General features: G+C 40.7%; 1 protein-coding gene across 5 annotated transcripts in view; it reads left to right on the top strand.

The window, feature by feature from the left end:
- Positions 1 to 19956, top strand: part of vps13d (vacuolar protein sorting 13 homolog D) — a 75128-nt gene that overhangs the window by 46002 nt on the left and 9170 nt on the right. For all 5 annotated transcript variants that reach the window (XM_080898955.1, XM_080898954.1, XM_080898953.1 and 2 more), the window contains 18 exons: positions 45 to 236; positions 330 to 456; positions 578 to 720; positions 1087 to 1217; positions 1616 to 1791; positions 3647 to 3770; positions 4224 to 4459; positions 4543 to 4645; positions 5581 to 5738; positions 5857 to 5965; positions 6062 to 6232; positions 12174 to 12278; positions 13436 to 13585; positions 15631 to 15780; positions 15958 to 16054; positions 16133 to 16281; positions 17771 to 17905; positions 19576 to 19743. In XM_080898955.1, the coding sequence (XP_080755081.1) occupies positions 45 to 236; positions 330 to 456; positions 578 to 720; positions 1087 to 1217; positions 1616 to 1791; positions 3647 to 3770; positions 4224 to 4459; positions 4543 to 4645; positions 5581 to 5738; positions 5857 to 5965; positions 6062 to 6232; positions 12174 to 12278; positions 13436 to 13585; positions 15631 to 15780; positions 15958 to 16054; positions 16133 to 16281; positions 17771 to 17905; positions 19576 to 19743 (2624 nt within the window). The remainder of the gene's footprint in view (positions 1 to 44; positions 237 to 329; positions 457 to 577; positions 721 to 1086; positions 1218 to 1615; positions 1792 to 3646; positions 3771 to 4223; positions 4460 to 4542; positions 4646 to 5580; positions 5739 to 5856; positions 5966 to 6061; positions 6233 to 12173; positions 12279 to 13435; positions 13586 to 15630; positions 15781 to 15957; positions 16055 to 16132; positions 16282 to 17770; positions 17906 to 19575; positions 19744 to 19956) is intronic.

The raw sequence follows: 19956 nt of genomic DNA, 5'->3' as shown, positions 1-19956 counted from the left end.
TTGTATTCTCAGTCTCCATGTTGATGATGTGCATCGTTCTTTAGGAGTCCTGCTGGAGAACTTCCCTGTGTGTAAAGAGCTGCTGATTCCTCCGGGAACTCAGAACTATGTAGTGCGCATGCGGCTGTATGACACCAACAAACGTCTTCTTTGTCTCACCATTCGCATCATTTTACGAGCACAAGGAGCATTAAAAATCTTGATTTCTGCCCCCTACTGGCTTATCAACAAGACTGGTAATGTTTTCTGAACGCAATAGTTACTCTGATTATTAAAAGCAAACATTTTCCCGGAAGCTTCTGTTCTCTAAAGCCGGTTTTATCCCTCAGGTCTGCCATTAATTTTCCGTCAGGACAATACCAAGACTGATGCAGCAGGCCAGTTTGAGGAGCACGAGCTGGCCCGTAGCCTCAGCCCGTTACTCTTCTGCTACACCGACAAGGAACAGCCTGCCATGTAAGTGTGTGCCATAAACAACAGGGATTCCACAGTAAGCCTCAAGTTCTACCCAGCAGGTATAGAATTTGATTCCTTCATCCTTACTTTCTATTTATTTCCCCATCTATAATGATCCCAGGTGTACAATGCGGATTGGTAAAGGGATCCATCCAGATGGAATTCCTGGCTGGTGTCAAGGCTTCTCCCTGGATGGAGGAAGTGGAGTCAGAGCAGTCAAAGTGATCCAACATGGAAACAGGCCTGGCCTCATTTACAACATAGGCAAGTTGGTCTATTCACAATCGGTGTGAGCTGAATGATTGAATGATGTCCGGCAGATTTTATCATAGTGTGTTCGTGACCTCTCTGGATGATTTGCTGTCAGTACTGATGCAACAAATTCATGGTTACATTTTAGATGAGTTAATATTTTTTCTCTAATTATTTTCTTAGTATTCTCCCTCATTTTTTTGATCAGTTTTGAGTTATTTTGTGCCTTGTAAATAGTGGCCTTTTGCCCTGATTCTATAGTTCTGTGCAACAAGGATCTTTCTCCTGTTCCTAAATGTCGCCTGTTACAGCACTCTCTTCTCACTACCCCAAAATATAATGTCAGTTCATTAACTGTTCCCTGTCTCACTAACACAGGTATCAGTGTGCGCAAAGGAAAAGGACGCTATAGAGACACACACATCGTAACCTTTGCCCCACGCTACCTGCTGGACAACCGATCTACACACAAACTGGCCTTTGCTCAGAGAGAATTTGCAAGAGGAAAGGTGAAAGAAACTCTGGATAATACTTATTTTATTTTTTATTTATTTTGCACAGGTGTTTTAGAGTAGTGGCAGCTTAGAGTGATCTTTGTTTCATACTCCTCTCTATCATTCCCTGTCTACTTCTTTACTCTGACCTGCAAAGATACGATATGCAAACAGGAAAAAAAACTGTCCATATCCTGTCCCTACATAAACAAACCAAACAAACAAACCAACCAGGTTCAGCCTTGACATCCTTGTCACTCTGGACTTTTACTTTTCAGGCCCAAAGACTAAAACAGTGCTTCTTTTTGCTTTGCTGGTTGGTAACTAAGTAAATAATTAAAGATAAATAAAGTAATAAAGTGATTCCAGGGAACCAGTATTCCCATAACAACAAATATTCATGTGTGTCCTAGGGTACGGCCAACCCGGATGGTTACATCTCCACCCTGCCAGGCTCCAGCGTTGTCTTTCACTGGCCACGAAATGATTATGACCAACTGCTATGTGTGCGCTTCATGGACATCCCCAATTGCACATGGTCAGGAGGTTTTGAGGTTAACAAACCCAAGTCTTTTCATGTAAATATGAGGTGAGCTACCTACTGTATGAAGACACATTAATCTTTTAGCAAATGTCCATGTTGTCTTTCCGTGATGCCAAAGTCCCTCTAGGAGCACGTTTCCCCACTCAGCAGCCAGCTTGATGAAATTCACATGCAGTTATTTAAAGAATGTGCCATTTCTATTTATGTGTAGCGTGGCCTCTAAACAAAAAATTCAAAAGCTGGAATGATATACTACTGTGGAATTGCTATGCATATGTGTAGTCTGGATTATTTGATTTCCATGTCCCTCTCTCATCTGTGTCTGCTATGACTTGATTAGGTCAGGTCATGGCAGACAAATTCATGATAAACAGCTCCATCTGTCACTTGATGAGGGGTATCGAATGTTGCATTGAAAGCAATCTTGTTACTGGCTGTAAAAAAAATTCTCATGAATTTTGTTTCTCTAATAATCTGAGAGAATATTTTATGGATAAAATCTCTTAAATCTTGAGATCTGATTTTCACCCAGGTGTCATCCACATACCTGAGACAATGACAATGACCAGGGTAGGATAACAAAGCCCTGTTTTTCCATTCTTCCATGTACAAGTTGCCACATTGGCTGAAACTGAGGAACCCATGGTTAATTAATGGCAGGACATCTTTTAGCAGTTTTGTAGGAAGTAGTAGTTTTGTGGGGTCTAAAAGACACATTGATGGTTTGGAGGAAGTAATTACTGATGCTAACTCAGAAAGATCAATTGGAGAAAAGAGTCTATATTAATATCAATGGTACTAAAAGTAGCTGTAGATAATATTACATCTGTGAGATGATTATGAGTAATTTTTTCTCTAATGGTTAACATTTTATTTGTGAAGAAGTTCATGAAGTCATTACTAGTTAACGTTAAAGGGATGGTTGGCTCAACAGAGCTCTGACTTTTTGTCAGTCTGGCTACAGTGCTGAAGAGAAACCTGGGGTTGTTCTTATTTTCTTCAATCAGTGAAGAATAGAAAGATGTTGTAGCTTAACAGGGGGACGCTTTTTAAAATTTAATTTTGTTTATTTATTTATTTTTATAAAGCAACACACTATTTCTCCAGGCTAAATGATGATTTTCTAAATTTGTGACACACCATTTCCTCTCAAGCTTATGAGTCATCTGCTTTAGGCTACGTGTTTGAGAATTATACCACGGAGTCAGGTACTTCTGATTTGAGGCTCTATATTCCAGAGGAGTTACAGTATCCAGAGTCATACGTAGTGAGGATGCAAAATTACTATCCACCTCTGTTGGAGTAGTGTTCAGGTAGCTGCTCTGCTCTGTGTTGGTACAGGGCATTGAAGATGATAACAGTGGGTGGATTATATTCTTAAACTTAGTTACAGCACTTTCAGAAAGACATCTACGGGAGGAGGGATGGGGAATAGTTAGTGAATAATGAAGAGGATTTTTAATGAAAAAGTGAGTTTGGCTATGAAGAGTAGAAAAGTGGTTCGTGTAAATACCTGCACAGGTAGGAAGATGTCTCGGAAAAAAGGACAGTGGATGTTTTACTCAGATTGTTTAACACAATCTTGGAAATTGAAAGAAATGCGCTGGTATCAATTTTCAAGAACAAGGGTGGTGTGTAGAGCTGAGTGCAAGTTAGAGAGATGGTTTGCACATGGGCAACTGAGAGATGGTGGATACATAAGACAAAGAGTTTGAAGATGGAGCTGCCAGGCAGGAGGAAACCTCAGAGATGATTCACAAATGTAGTGAAGGAGGACATGAGAGGGTGATTGAGACAGAGAAGGATACTGGGGAGCAGGTGTTACAGACAGACAAACAGAAACACATTTCACAATATTTTATGTATTTATTTGATTTTATTTGTATCTTATTTTAAAAAGGGACACACTGGGGAATTGTTTCTTCCTACGGACAGAGATCACCCTCAAGGGAGCCACCTACCAGATCTCCTTTACTGACACTGACCAGCTGCCTCCTCCTTTCCGCATTGACAACACCTCTGAGGTTGGTCCTAACTGTCAGGTGCTACTGTGTTAGTCAGATAAACAACGCCTGTACTCAAAACACTGGACAACAAGTGCTTTTGTCTAACGTTCATGCACACTCTCACACATTAGGTAAACCAAGGGTTCAGTAACTTGCCCAAGGATACTTTGATGTGCTTTGTGTTAAACGACCTGCTCTACCTCCTGTAATGGATAGTATACCAGAGACAAAGGGTCTTATTATTAATTTGCAACTTGGGGGGTGTTGTTCTGAGAGGAATTCAGAATCTTTTTTTGAGATCCATAGCAGTTATGGTCTGGTTATTTGTTATTTCTTATCTTTTTGTGTCCTTCACATGCAAAAGTGTCTGGGTTGGCTTTATTATCTGTTACACGTCTTCAGTAAAAATGAAAGACAAATGGAGCATGAGGTAAATTGTTAGAATAAACTCCTTTGTTTTAATTGTTGCAGGTGCCTATTCGATTCTGGCAGCATGGTGTAGTTGACATGCAGCTGCACACTGAGGTGAAGCCAGGCGCAGTGCTAGACTACGCATGTGATGAGCCTACATTGCCCCCATGCCTCATACTCACTGTGAAGGGAGCTGGATCTTCTGAGGTCACAGCTGACATGAACTTCTTCCGAGAATACAACAAACTCTACTATGAGAACTTCATCTACATCGCAGCCACGCACACTTTCTCACAGTATGGCTGAAGGAATTAAAAAGGACATCATTTTCTTTGTTTTCCTTTTTTTTAAAGTTCAAAGGTTAATTTTGTATCTGCAGGATTGTCGAGAGACGACTTGTTGGGAAGAAGTGTTTGGTGAGCTGTGCTGAACTGGTTCTAGATGTGGACACTAAGACTCAGAGGGTCATCCTGAGGAAGAAGGTAGTATATTTGTTAGGTTATACATTGTAAAATGTAAAACAGAATGCACTGATTTACAAGTCATTTAAGATAGTAATTGATTTATTTATTAGTTATTACCTTTATTTAACCTTAAAGTCTCACTGAGATAAAATCTCTTTTTCAAGGGAGACCTGGCCAGGTTAGCAGCCATATAAACTCAAAATGTCTCAAAATGAATGCAATAGAAAAAGACAAGAGCTACAATATGACGTAGATCCACATTCCCACAACATAAGACTAATGGCCTCTCAAGAAAAACGTACAAGTCTCCTCCATCACATTGCTTGTGATAAATTTAAATCTATCAATAGATGTAGCAGCTCTACTTGGAACCCCTCCCGAATTGCTAAGCTTCTCCCCCTGGCTTTAACGAGGGCCAGCCACCCTTTGGAGAAAGCTCATCTAACATCCAAGATCTAATTCTTTCAGTCACTAGCACTTGTCTATTGGTGAGTGTAGCGACTTAGATTGACCGGTCCTTATACAACCGTGCAATGGCTTGAATCTCCAGTCATAGGTGCCCTCTTTTAAAAATGGTCACATTGCTAATATCACACTTTAAATACTACCTGGAATTGTGTTAACGCATTCATCTGTGTGCAGGCTAGCTCTCCACTACTGTGAATAAGCAGCAACCCAGCAGCAAAACTTGCCATCAACTCAAGTTTTATGCACGTGTCAGGCTGATCAGAAAACCTGTTGCCATTATCTTTTCGTGTGTGTGTGTGTGTGTGTGTGTGTGTGTGTGTGTGTGTGTGTGTGTGTGTGTGTGTGTGTGTGTGTGTGTGTGTGTGTGTGTGTGTGTGTGTGTGTGTGTGTGTGTGTGTGTGAGAGAGAGAGAGAGAGAGAGGAGAGAGGAAAAAGGAAAATTATAGAAAATTCTAATCATTCTGTTTACATGGAATATTGTGCAGGAACCAGGAAAGCGTTCCCAGCTGTGGAGGATGACTGGGACTGGCATGCTTTGTCATGAAGGTTCATCTCCACCACAGAGCAAACCAGCTCAGCCACGCCCACTGGACTCCTCTCTTGTACTGGACATCGCTGGACTTGCAGCTGTTAGTGACAACAGGTTTGTTCTCTGCAGTTTAAGAATTCTCTCTCAGGAGTAATTTTCAGTAATTTAATGACCCCAGACCGTAAGCTGAGATGAACTCTGGGTGTAAGAGGTATTTCTTTACCTCTCCCAGTTTTGAGCCACTAATGCTGAGGAGGCCAGACTCACGACGCAGCACCACCCAGACATGGTACTTCAGCTCAGGCATGCTGACCTGTGGCCTGCCTCGACTGGTAGTACAGGTAGGTGCACCACCAGCTTAGCTTATTATTGTGCTTGTGTTTTTCCTTTCATGACTTTCTTCAGTTTTACACTATTCGGTGACTGGTACTCTCCAGGTGAAAGGTGGGGTTGCGGGTCTGTATGATGGAGCAGAGGTGGTTCTGGGACCAGATTCTGGACTTCTGGAGCCTAGTCTTGAGCAGCAGTTCATCAACCAGAAGATGAGGCCGGGTTCTGGGGTTCTGTCGGTCCAGGTGCTGCCAGATGGACCCACACGTGTCTTACAGGTGAAAAACCCAAAACAGGAAAGTCTAAAGAAATGACAAAAAGCTGCTCGTAAAGAATTGTTTAGACCAGGGGTCGGCAACCTGCGGCTCTTTAGTCTTTATACTGTGTATAGAGTTTGCAGTTCGTCTTGTAATCGGAAGGTTGCCAGTTCGAGCCCCGACCTGGACAGTCTCGGTTGTTGTGTTCTTGGGCAAGACACTTCACCCGTTGCCTACTGGTAGTGGTCAGAGGGCCTGGTGGCGCCAGTGTCCGGCAGTGTCTCGCCTCTGTCAGTGCGCCCCAGGGCAGCTGCGGCTACAATGTAGCTTGCCATCACCAATGTGTGGGTGGATGACTGAATGTAGTGTAAAGCGCTTTGGGGTCCTTAGGGACTAAGTAAAGCGCTATACAAATACAGGCCATTTACCATGGTGATCTTGAAAAAATATAAAATGATATTTTATTATTTTTCGTTGCTCAAAATAAGAGTCACACTCCCGGCTTCCGCGAGTGTGACTCGGGACTTTCAACCCCAGGTAGGCCAAGTATGGAGAAATGTAAGAAAAGAAAAATATCTGAAGAAAATAGAACATTTAATGATGCCTGGGCAGATTTATTTGCATTTACTTCTGACGAGGCCTGCCAGTATGCCTAAATTCGGACTTCGGATCCACATACGTATTTGAGCAGCTATTCCCCACTACGTTAAAAACAAAAACCGCTCGCGCCTCACAGATGACAGCTTACAGTCTTGCGTAAAGATGAAAGTGACTTCATACAGCCCCGATTTGCAGACGCTGTGCGCAGAGGTTCAGGAGCAAAAGCCCCATTGTAAACATACCACGGCAGACCCAACAATGTTTGCATGAACATGCTTTTTAGCATCTCTTTATTGACCACTTTTCACACACGGTTGCTGTACACATGCAGCTGGCTTTAGCTTTCCAGCACAGAGCCCGACACATAACACAACAGCAGAGAGAGCACAGACTTTAAGGTGGCAAGGCGTCATTGCGGATGATACTCAGGTGCGTCCACCTCTTCTGCAGAGGCATTGCAGGCCACGCCCCGCCATACACATTAACCATTTTTTAGCAGCATAGTGCTTTTTTCCATCCATCTATCCATCCATTCGCTTCCGCTTATCCTTTTCAGGGTCGCGGGGGGCGCTGGAGCCTATCCCAGCGAGAGGCGGGGTACACCCTGCAGGGTTCTCAAAATTTCAAAATTCCTGGTAGCCCTTCGGGCAGGGACTCTTCAGTTTTTGGTAGCCCAAAATAAATGTAAGTAGCCCGAATAAAAAAGAGAGCAATTTTTTGATTGATGTTTTGTTTCCTTTACAATATTATACATTAAAGTATAATATTGTAAAGGAAACAAAACATTAATCAAAAAATTGTTGAAAAACAAATTACAACATTGTATAAAAATTACAATCATCAACTCAAATACTTGGTTCTAATTGAACAGAAATTTCTATGAACTTGTAAGAACTGTGTAGGACATGAATCAGTCTGTGCCAGATCCTGAATTTGAAATTTCCACTGAAGTCACGGGTAAGAGACAAGTGGAACCAAGATCTAGGCCATTTGCTTTTTGAAGTTTGCAAAGACTGCTAAATTTTGCCAGTGGTAGTTCACTCTTTGCAACATAGTACGCTGTTCTAAACAGATTTTTCAGGTTTATTTTTAGTATGTTATTTGCAATTGGTGTTTGTTCTGGGAAAGATATTGCAGACTGAGCAATAATGCATTTCTTGCATTTCTCATGGGTTCTAATGGGGGCCTTTCTTAAAATGACTGGTCCCAGTAACAAAGGCGCTTGTCGACTCAGAAATCGAGAGAAAACCAACAACACACCCGGCAGAACATTATGTTATTTACACGGGTGCACATAAGTGGTCCGCATGTGCGCATTCGCTGTCAAAATAAAAGACGCCACCAGATAAGGAGTTGCAACGCGCGTTTGCGTCCATATAAAAAGCACTGTTTTTGTCCGCTAGAGTGGGATTTTCACGGCACATTCCACACCACATCTCTGTGCGTTCATCATTTGTTTGAAGCCAGCTCACCTCCTGCAACCACTTTTCCGAGAATACGTGCTTCTTTTGTGGTTCGGACTCCTTCTGACATTTCTTTGGAGGTGGAGGAACACCAAAGTAATTGCTTAAAGGAGCTTCTTCGACATCTTTAAGAGTTTTAAACAAATGTCTGTCCTCCTCCAGAAAATCTTATGTATGCAAACACGCGTTGCAAGTTCATATCTTGTGCGCGTTTTTTTTTGTTTTTTTTTTTTTTTTGACAGCGAATGCGCACCTGCGGACCACTTATGTGCACCCCTGGTTATATAGCTCGTCATATTGCAGCCACAGAAATTCTTTTGTCCATGAAACCATAAAGCTGCTTGTGGTAAGCTTTTCTTTGGCTGTCACTTCTTCACCCTGACCTGTCTTATTTGGCTCAGCAGAACTAAAATATATATCCTGCTGCTTTTACACACGCACTCACATAAGCTCAGCGATTCTCTGCGCGATCAACCTCTCACATGTTTAAGCTTGCTGCGGGAGATTTCACTTGTCATGTTTGCATAGTAAGCTAACGATTAATAAGACGATGTCAGAGGAATTGGTGCACAAATTATCATCACTCACAGATCAGTGCTGTCGCTCTCTATACACAGTTCGCACGATTGCAAAGTGAAAGCAAAAAAACAAGCGCAAATTCAAACGCGATTTCAATATGTCACATATTGACAGTGGCTCACCGATGCCAATGACATAATTACCCAGCTACATTTCTGAAAGAATGCAAAAGCATTGACATATATTTTTCCTTCCTACAATAGCCCGACGGGCAGGGAAGAGATAGATTTTGGTAGCCCGACTGGAAAAATCGCTAGCTCCGGGACGTCGGGCTAGCGATATTGCGAGCCCTGCCCTGGACAGGTCACCAGTCTGTCACAGGGCCAACACACAGGGACAGACAACCATTCGCACTCACATTCATTCACACATTCACACCTAGTGACAATTTGGATTATCCAATCAACCTATCCCCACAAGCTTGTGGGGATAGGTTGCTTTTTTCCAATTATTTTTAAAATTCAGAGCAAGCCCAAAGGTGATATAAGAATGACAGCTCAGTTTTTGTTTGCTACATGGATAATTTAAGTTCAGCCTTTTAATTCATTTAAAAGAGACCTTCAGCTGGATGTCATTCTTTTTTGTAATTTTTTTAAGAGTTCAAAATGTGTTCATTACATGAATTAAATTTTATTTTCTTTGTAGCACTTCGTGAATTTCATAAGCAACACTTTATAGCTGTTCATACAAAGCATAAAGGTAAAAAAAACAATGTATGCAGTGTTATCTTCATTTTAGATGTGAAAAAGTATTTGCGGCTCCCAGTGTTTTCTTTTCCGTGGAAACTGGGGCCAAATGGCTCTTTGGGTCTTAAAGGTTGCTGACCCCTGGTTTAAACAAATAAAAAAACACAGCAATTACAAACAGTTTCACCTAACAGGCTCTTCAAAATAATAACTAAGAAAATGCGTTCTGACAGCTTTTGTTCATCTTAAAAGGTCATACCAATAGTTTAACCTGCTTGTTTGTTGTAGTTTATTGTTGTTTTACCTGGTTTACTAGAAACCACAACGTACCAGGGAGTTATCAATCTTTTCCTCCCTACATGGCAAACTCGCCTACCCTGTAGATTAGGTGCAGTACTCTCTTCTCAAGCAACTTGGTATGTATGCTTTTTTTTTTTGAGTCTTTAACATACTGTTATAACATCATGATATTGACTTAATGAATGCTCAGTCATCCAGGCAAGAAAATTCCAAAAAGTTGATGCTGTTCATCCGGAGGTTTCGTCAATCATCCAAGTGTCTTCTTCTGTCTCAGCTGACTGCAGGTTTCCACAGCCTTATAAACAGTAAATTTGCACAATGAGTAAAACTAGCACCACTTGCGAAAGAGGAGCGGATCCAACAGAGACTTACAATGCGGCCAGAAGAGAGAAGGATGCCACACCGAAGGGGACAAGTGGGTGAAAAATATGTCTAACAGACAACTCATCCAAGCAGAGAAAAACAAAAGGGTTGAACTTTGCTGTGACACAGAAACAAATCCCTCTAGTGGAACTGATCACAGCCACAGAAACGGCAACATTGCAGACGTGGAGGACGTGTCCCCCGACACAAACAGAGTAGTATACTGTACACTAAACAAAACCTCCCTGCCTTTCGTGCTTCCTTTTTTTTTTTTTTTTTTTCTTTTTTTTTTTTTTTTTTGGCCTGTCCCGTTTGGCTCTTTTGCCATCAGAATTGTTGTCTAAAGGCAAAGAAAGATGCCCAACGGATTTACTTTACCAAACTGACCATCCCAGCCTTGCCGTAATGGTCCATTTGATTCACCTTTTATTGTTTATTTTATTTTCACTTACTGAATACGGGACAGACTTGACTGGGGGAAAGAAGGGGAGAAAGAAAGAGGGAAAGAGAAAAAAAGGAAGCACGAAAGGCAGGGAGGTTTTGTTTTGTTTTTGCAGAACTTTATTTGAAATTGTAAAGTGAACAGTCAATCATTCCAGTTCAGTTTGTACAGTAGACATTCAGGGCAAATAAGAGTAACAATAAGCAATACAATGAAAATGAAAATAAGAGGGGTAAATAAATAAATAAAGAAGAGAAAAAAAAAAAAAAGTATACTGTACACTGTTAAGTGCCGGGAGAATTGCCAGAATTTATACATCGGGGAAACCAAACAACCTCTGGCGAAGCAGATGGCACAACACTCAAAAGAGTTAAGTTGTCAGGCCAGGACTCTGCAGTCTATCTTCACCACAGTGGACACTCTTTCAGTGATAAGGGTGTACACATCCTGGACAGGGAGGAACGCTGGTTTGAGTGGGGAGTCAAAGAGGCCATTTACATGAAAAGGGAAAGACCATCTCTGAATCGAGGAGGGGTCCTAAGGGTACATCTGTCACCATCTTGCAGTGCTGTGATTGCAGCCATTCCCCAACTCTCTGTGAACTCTCTGTGGTACTCATGGACACTGATCATTAGTCATTGGTCAGTGACCAGTGGTTGTTCATGCGCAATAATGATCAAGAAACTGACCTCACAGCCCATTTTTCACAAGTGGTGCTTGTTTCAGTCATTATGCAAATGTACTGTTTATAAGGTTGGGGAAATCTGCAGTCAGCTGAGACTGAAGAAGTCACTTGAATGAGTGACGAAAGGTTTCTCCCACTGAAAACGAGATGTCTGGATGAACAGAATCAACTTTTTGGGATCATGTTATTGGGAGCAGGTCTTGACTCATTATCCTGCTCCTGAATATGCTATGGTCAATAGGACACCCCCCAGTAATTGTGTGAATCAGAAGCCTTGGGTACACTACCAACTCACTCATGTTTCCACCCTAGAGACTTGTCAATGTATTCCAGGGGCCAGAGCATGCAACACAAAACAAGTTAGAAACCTCTGACTAACATTCCTAAAAACACTGGTAGCGAACAACTGTGAGCAACAAAATGATGCACGACAGGCAAATCACTTCCTGTGTGAGCGTGCCTTAAGACAAAGAATTGAATGTTCTTGAATGATTTTAACCCATCTGAGCATGTGTTTTTTGTTTTTTTTTTACTGAAGGTGGGATGGTAGAGTAACACATTTGATGTTGAAAAAAAATTGCAATTCCATAATACAGTTGTTTTTGCTTTCCAGTCTTTACTTCAGTCATTTATATTTGACCTGACTCCAGATGTTCCAAATCTGATATACAGTCTCTTTGGTTTTTCTTTTTTGTTCACACACTATAAATCTGGTAACTGCTTCTTTTATGATGTACCAGATATTTATCACTCTAATGATCCAAAAATACTTGTGAAAATATCTGAATTTCATATCTGTGAACCTCCTCAGTATTGATTTTGGTTTAAACTGCATTTTTTGCAGATCAGTGACTTCAATCAGAGGAGAATGATGAGGAGCTCACCTAGTACAGAACAGGATCGGGGCAAAGATGACGTGAAGAAGAGAGAGGCTGAGCAGGAGCTGGAGGTAAAATCATTTGAAATGCATCTATTATGCTGTAACAAAAATCTTTCACTTCAAGTGTTTATTTGTAGTGTATATATACTTCTCAATTTGGGGATTCAGATATTCTCACAGTTTAAAAAAGTGAATATGTTCTCCCAGCTCTTCATCTTTAAGAACGAAGACTGGAGGCTGTGCTTAAACTACTGGGGGATCACTCTCCACAGCCTCCCTTGAAAAATCTGTTCCATGGTACTGGATAGGAGCACAGCAGAGTGTGACGTACCAACAATGAGTCCCCCTTCCCTCTTCTGAGCTGTTTCTCTTTCCCTCTTTCTTTCTCCCCTTCTTTCCCCCAGTCAAGTCTGTCCCGTATTCAGCAAGTGAAAATAAAATAAACAATAAAAGGTGAATCAAATGGACCATTACGGCAAGGCTGGGATGGTCAATTTGGTAAAGTAAATCTGTTGGGCATCTTTCTTTGCCTTTAGACAATAATTCTGATGGCAAAAGAGCCAAACGGGACAGGCAAAAGAAAAAAAAAACAAAAAACAAAAAAAAACTGAGTATTAGCACCTCCAAATTTGAGGCCATGGCCCTTAGCTGGAATAGGGTGGAGTCCTCCACGTGAGCTGCTGCGTCATGTGAAGGAGCTTAAGTATCTCAGGGTCTTGTTCATGATTGATGGGAGAAGGGAGCAAGAGACCATGGCTACAGTGATGCTCTCTGGTCTCTCTTCCTTAGAGATAGGATGAGGAGATAGTCATTTGAGAGAGTCTTAGAGAAGAGCCCCCGTTCCTCGACATCGAAAGGAGCCAGTTGAGGTGGCTCAGTAATCTGGCAAAGATGAAATGGGTGAAATGTTCCAAGCATGTCACACCAGGAGAAAGCCCCTGGATCTGCTGGAGAAATTACATCTCTTGGCGTGTCTGGGAATCCCTCAATGTTCTCCTGGTTATGCTGGATGGGGTGGGGAGAGGGTTGTCTTGCCTTCTCTCTTCCTAGCCCTACAACTCTGCCCTAAATAAGAGAAAGATGGTGAATGTGTGGATGAATATTATCTTATTATTTTCTAGAATTTTTTACATTGTTGCACTGGTCTTGGTTAGAATAGGCTTTCTAGAAAACCTTAAAATGGTTCATCTAGGAATCATACACTTCTTCTCTGTAATTATACCCAGGTGTTGGTGAACTTGGAGGAGGGGCTAGGGCTGTCTCTGGTCAACAAGGTTCCTGAGGAGCTTGTTTTTACTACGCTGTCTGGTATAGATGTCCACTTTACTCGCACTGCTGCCAATGAAGTGTTGGAGCTGAGCATCCACAATATACAGGTGAGCTTACTGCACATTTGAAAATATTTACAGTACTTAATAAACGCATTGGAGGACCACGCAGTGTGAGGTTTATTCCAGAGCTACTTTAAACGAACTGTTTCACATGCTCAGGGTAGCTTTCCATTATCTGGACTCACTTACCCAACACTGACAGTCAGGATAAGTTTCACACAAAGCTGGCTATCAACGTTAACACAAGGTTTCACTAATCTGTTTTTTTTTTCTCTTAGTTGTAGCCTCTGTGGTGTATGATAGTCTGGGAGGAAGCAAAAATTACCATGGCAACATACTGGTTTACAGTAGGAATTAAACCACCTTCGTAATACATAAAACCCAGCTTACATAAAACCCTAGAGTAAAACAGTTTTCCAGCTTCCTCTCTCTAGTACAGGACACCGCTCTGCAGTCAGGTCTCATGCCTCCCCTGACACCACACCCTGAACCCACTGCTCCACTTCTGCCCTGCAGCTGAGCCATAAATCACTTAAATTTGAATTCATGTTATTAAAAGATGCATAAATGACTTCAATTAAGCAACCAAGATTTTATTGAAATGTGTACTTTCAGCTTAAATGGGTGGCAGAATGATACAGTGGTTAGCATCATTGCCTCACAGTAAGAAAGTCCTGGGTTAGAGTCCAGACTAGGGCCTTTCCATGTGGAGTAAATGGGAAATGGACTGATTCTTATATACTGCTTTTCTACTCTACCTGAGCACTCAGAGGATTTTATACAACTTGCCTCATTCAGCCATTCATACAGGCACTTTTTTCTATGCTTCCGTGCTTTCTATCTAACACATACATTCATAGGCACAAGCCCCACATGACCTTGAATTCGAATAGAGCGGTTGATAATATAGATAAATGAATGCAAAAGATGCTTCATTTTACATTCATGTGGTATACATGCTGAAAGTTAAGAAGGAAAATTGTTTGATCCCCCTCTGAATTTGTAAGTTCACTTACAAACAAAAGAAAAGTCTCTAAATTTTGTGGTAGTTTAATTTTATTGGAGAGAGACAGAATATAAACCAAAAATCCAGAAAAACACTTCATATAAATAACAGTCAAGCACAGACGTGGATGCTTTGGAGTTGTTTCTCTGCTAAGGGTACAGGGTGACTTTGTTGTATTGAGCGGCCAATGTATGGGATCGTGTACGGTAAAATCTTGGATGAGAACCTCTTTCCCTCGGCCAGAGGGCTGACGATGGGTCATGATGGGTCTTCCAGCATGACGGTTATCCAAAACATACCAACAACATAACCTAACAAAGGAACAGCCAGATAACAAGCACATTAACATCATGGAGCCAGTCTCCAGACCTCAGTACTAGAGAAAATGTATGGAGGGAGCTAAAGCTTCAAGTTGCCGAACGGCACCAAGAAACCTAAAGGAATTAGTGTTTCTGTGGAGATCCCCCATCTCCACAGAAACACTAATTCCTTTAGGTTTCTTGGTGCCGTTAGATGTTTAATAAGATGTTTCTTGTAGGATTTTGACCCCCCCAGCCAAAATCCTACAAGAAACATCTTATTGCTGTGTTTGTGGTTTCTAAGTCATTTTAGCTTAGGCATCAAATACTTAATTCACTCAATGACATACAAATCAATTCGTAACTTTTTATGAAATATGTTTTTAAATCAAAATTAAGCTGCCATAAAAATGAGAGATTTCACATCTTTGTATTGTAAGTGAGCAAATTTACAAATAATTATTTAACTTGCTGTACTTGTGAGTCTGATAAGTGCATCTGGAAAGTATTCACAACATTTAACCTTTTCCAGATGTTGTCATATTATTCCAAAATGGATTTATTTATTTTTTTAATTTCACATTTTTACACACATACCTTATAATGACAAAGGGAAAAAGTTTTCTTGAAATTCTTGTAAATTAAAATCTGAAAATAAAAATATAATATGTACATAAGTATTCAGTCTGACACTGTGCTGTGAATGCTTTCCTCATGAACTTGTTTATGTAGTAAATGTTTCGCTAACTCTATAAATACTCTTTCTGTCACATTGTGGTTATCAGGTGGATAATCAGCTCTTGGGTACCACTCATCCTGTCATGCTGTGTGTGACTCCCAGTTCCAGTGAGAGCAGTGTAAGTGACAGTGGCCCAGCGATGCAAGTCAATTCAGTCAAGGTTCCTAGCAGCCTCATGCTTACTGACCTCTACAAGGTGAGTACCACACAGTGCTCCATCACAGGTGATCACTGGGGACTGTAGAAAAGTAAACTGATGAAACTGTCATAAAGTATATTTTTTAACTTAATCTTGATATTTTTTTTTAGAAAACATATAGCTTTGTTGTACCAGAATCTTGTGACTAAAGATGTAACCATGATATATACGCAGCACCTGATGGTGACAGCTCGTCGCTTCACTGTCATAATTGAGGAGAAGTTGCTGCTCAAGCTGCTCAGTTTCGTTGGATATGGACAGACAGATGCTGGTGGGTCTTTGTTTCAGCATCATTGTTAATAGTGGTAAGAGGCTCACCGCAAAACTGATCATTTTTATCCTTATCCAGAGCTGGAGAAGTTGGATGAAAACCTCCGTGACAAGCCCAACGAGGACACTGGACCTCACAAACGGTACTACTTTGAGAATTTGAAGATCAGCCTTCCTCAGGTCAAACTGAGTGTCTTCACCTCTCACAAGCTGCCTGCTGAACTCAAGGTAACCAGACACTGATCTTTTTTTATAACCAAGCTTGAAATCATTCTGATAATGCAAAGTGGCGGTGCCTTTGATAGAGAGCAACATGTCCAAAAACCAAAGCTTAATGGTAGACATAACCACTCAAAAGTTTTATTTTCTTAAAGCAGTTGCTCAGCATTTTGAGAATATTTTCTTCTTTTCCTTAATATGCTGTTTACATGTAAATACAATTTAATTAACCTAACCAAGTATAAAAATTGGAGTAGCTTGGATCTTTATAAATAATAAAGCTAAATTAATTGTTTAAAGTTGAAAACGTCTTTGTAGGGCAGATGAAATCTTAAAGGATTGATATAACAGTAGACAGGCACCAGTTCTGTGTAGCTCTCACTCGTGCTGCCAACAGCAGCAATATTTAGGTGGGAGATATCCACATGAATACTAGGACACAAGGTTTCCAACCAGAACATCGTATTCTGTCACAGGAGATCAGTGCTTTTCATTTCTTACATTAAATACTTAAATACTTATAATGTTATGTGTGATCAGCTGGTTTTCACACCATAAAGTTGTGACTTTGCCGATTATTAATTAATTTATTTTAAAGCTGTCACCATATTGGGTTTTGGAGCCTGGAGAGTACATCTGGAGCTCGATATGGAGTGCTACGTTATCAGCTAACAGTTGGTAGCTCATTTACCAAGGGGCATCTATAAACTGCTTGATGCAACACATGCACACACACACACACACACACCTGTGCATATCTGCTGATTAGATAAATCTGTTAAAATAGTACCAAATGGCGCCAAAAACCCAAACGTTGTTAAAAGGTCCAGATCATTGACAGTTAGCCGAGGTGAAGTCAGACAGCTGCTAGCTAAAGCACTACACAGGTACACCTGGCAATCCAAGCAGCCAAGCCACTGACTAACCAACGTCCAAATGGGAGATTTATCGTAAAAAACACATTACTTCCCATATAGTTGTTACTAGGGAGAGATGGACGGCAACATATTTTTTTACCAAGCTGTTTTGTATCAGGCTGTCCGTGGGCCCCTGAGGCTGCCTTTTGTTTCAGACCACCACTCCCAACAAACATAGATGTTTACATCAGCGCTGTAACTTGCACTATTTTATCAACCGATTCACACTATAAACAGTGTTTGCCTCTTATCTGTATTTAATTATTTAATTTAATAACGGTACAGTACTCTTGGTAACCATTGTCCTTCATGTAAATATGTAAAAATTGTGCATGTTTCTGTTCTTTGTCATGTGTACTGTTTGTTTGTATATGTGTCTTTCTTGCTGCTGTTACACCCAAATTTCCCCTTGTGGGACAATTAAAGGATTATTCTATTCTATTCTAATGTGGTTAAAGCCTGACTTTGCAGGCACTCTGCATTTGTGGCATAAAACAATTCAAGTATCTGAGAGCTGCCATGCTACTGCCTCATATTATTACATGATTTGTTTTTCTTTTCCTTTTTTTTGGTCATTTTAGGCCCTGAAAGGTACCCTGGGCTTTCCTCTAGTTCGCTTTGAAGATGCAGTCATCAACATGTACCCATTCACAAGAGTGCATCCCTATGAAACACAGGAGATCATCATCAATGACATCCTTAAGCACTTTAGAGAGGTAACAGGCTTTATATACGTGTGTGTGTGTGTGTGTGTGTGTGTGTGTGTGTGTGTGTGTGTGTGTGTGTGTGTGTGTGTGTGTGTGTGCGCGCGCTTAGCATAGTGGTAAGAATGTCTGTATCAAGTAAGGGTCCCTAGGCTAGAACTCCCATGCTAACCAATCCTACCTCTGATATGAGCGAGAGACTGAAGCCATACCGGCTCAGACGTCGCCCAGATTAATAATGTCCCGCGTCAGGTGTTGAGGAACCAGGACACACTGATGAGAAGTGAGCTTCTGGAGCAAGAAGGTGCAAGTAGACAAGAGATGAGAATAGGACACTGTTGGAACACTACTATACAAGTAACTCCAGTGGAAGTGGTCACATGAACATGATGAGGGACCTATGGAATCTTCGATATCCAGCATCCAGTTTGATGGCAAAACAACTAGTAGCTCAGTGTTCCAACATTCAGAAGAAGGTAACTGCTCTCACTGTAAGAGACTGACGAGGTACAACAAAAATGCTACACCAAGGACGACAGGTCAGAGGGGAGATATCATAACCCCCATCTGACATTTGGTACCAAACCCCAAGTATGAAGGAAGAAGGAGTGTTGAGTGTGAGAGGTGCTGACCTGAAAGATAGGATTATGGCAAAGCTGGAAACTTGGACCCTCCATAGCCGGTTACCAAGACCACGTGAAGTACCCTCTGAAGATCTACTAGATGATGGACAATTCCTACTGCAACCATCACCACAGCCTATCAGCTGATCTACACCACCATAAATAGAACAGTTGAACAATGGTAAACAGGGATTTGTGTTGTTGTGTGGAACTGTAACTTCAGGTTTATATGAAATGGTAATTATGAGGCAATATGTTTTAGGTCATTTTACAGATAAATGCAGTAGTATTGTAATGAATAGTGTAGCAAAGTATTATCCTGCATTACTTTTAAGAAAAGTGTTCTGTGTAATACTTTTTTGAGTAATGATCCCAACGCTGATAGCAACAAAGAAGGTAAATCCCTCCAACATGGACAAACATTTGACCCACAGCATGTAATTAATTTGCATTAATGTAATGTCTCAGTGGTGACTCTCAAAATGTAGCAAATGAGAATCGATAAGTAATAATGATAATGGAATAACTACATTCTTATCAATTCTTATTCCCATCCCAAGCTGCCTAAGACAGTTCAGGCTGTGTTGAAAAATACCAAATATAGACTTTCAAGCTTTGTGAAATTGTACAACTTCTGTTCTTGCCTTATATACTGCATTTTTATATATATGTATATGTGTGTGTGTATATATATATATATATATATATATATATATATATATATATATATATATATATATATATATATATATATATCTCTTTCAATGAAAGGCTGCAGCTATTATATCCCATTTTCATAGCAAACTATAAAGAAATGTGGTGGGCTCAGGAATTTTGCACAGTACTACATGTCAACAGAGATTTCATTTAGAAGAATTTAGTAGAACAACAAAAAATATATAAAAAATTAAAACTGCAACAATTCTAAGCTGTTAAAGTGTTTATAAAAAAATGTTTTTAAATCCACTATAAGTTATCACATAGACAACTATGTCATGTGCTGTGGTAGACAGTGTAGCTTGTGTCAGAGCCTTACAGTGCAGTGTTGTCTTTATGTAGGAGCTCATCAGTCAAGCGGCTCAGATACTTGGGTCTGTGGACTTCCTGGGGAACCCCATGGGCCTCCTAAATGACGTCTCTGAGGGCATGACTGAACTCTTCAAACATGGCAATGTGGGTGGTCTCATACGCAGTGTAACCCACGGTGTGTCCAACTCTGCAGCCAAGGTATGTATATCTTAGGTTTGTTTCACGGTGCCTCTCACTTTTTAGGTTTGGTTAAAATCAGATAAACTTTATTCACCCCCAAAATTCAGGGAATTCTGTATTTCTGTGATATTTTTATATAGTTTATATACCCTGGTCATTAGGTATGAATGTCATCTTTTAATCATTTCTTTTAACTTTCTTTTTCCAGGTTAGAATGATTGTGCAGCATCT

The sequence above is a fragment of the Rhamphochromis sp. 'chilingali' genome, assembly GCF_963969265.1.
Source record: "Rhamphochromis sp. 'chilingali' genome assembly, chromosome: 12".
NCBI lineage: Eukaryota > Metazoa > Chordata > Actinopteri > Cichliformes > Cichlidae > Rhamphochromis > Rhamphochromis sp. 'chilingali'.
This window is presented reverse-complemented; position numbering and strand designations above follow the sequence as displayed.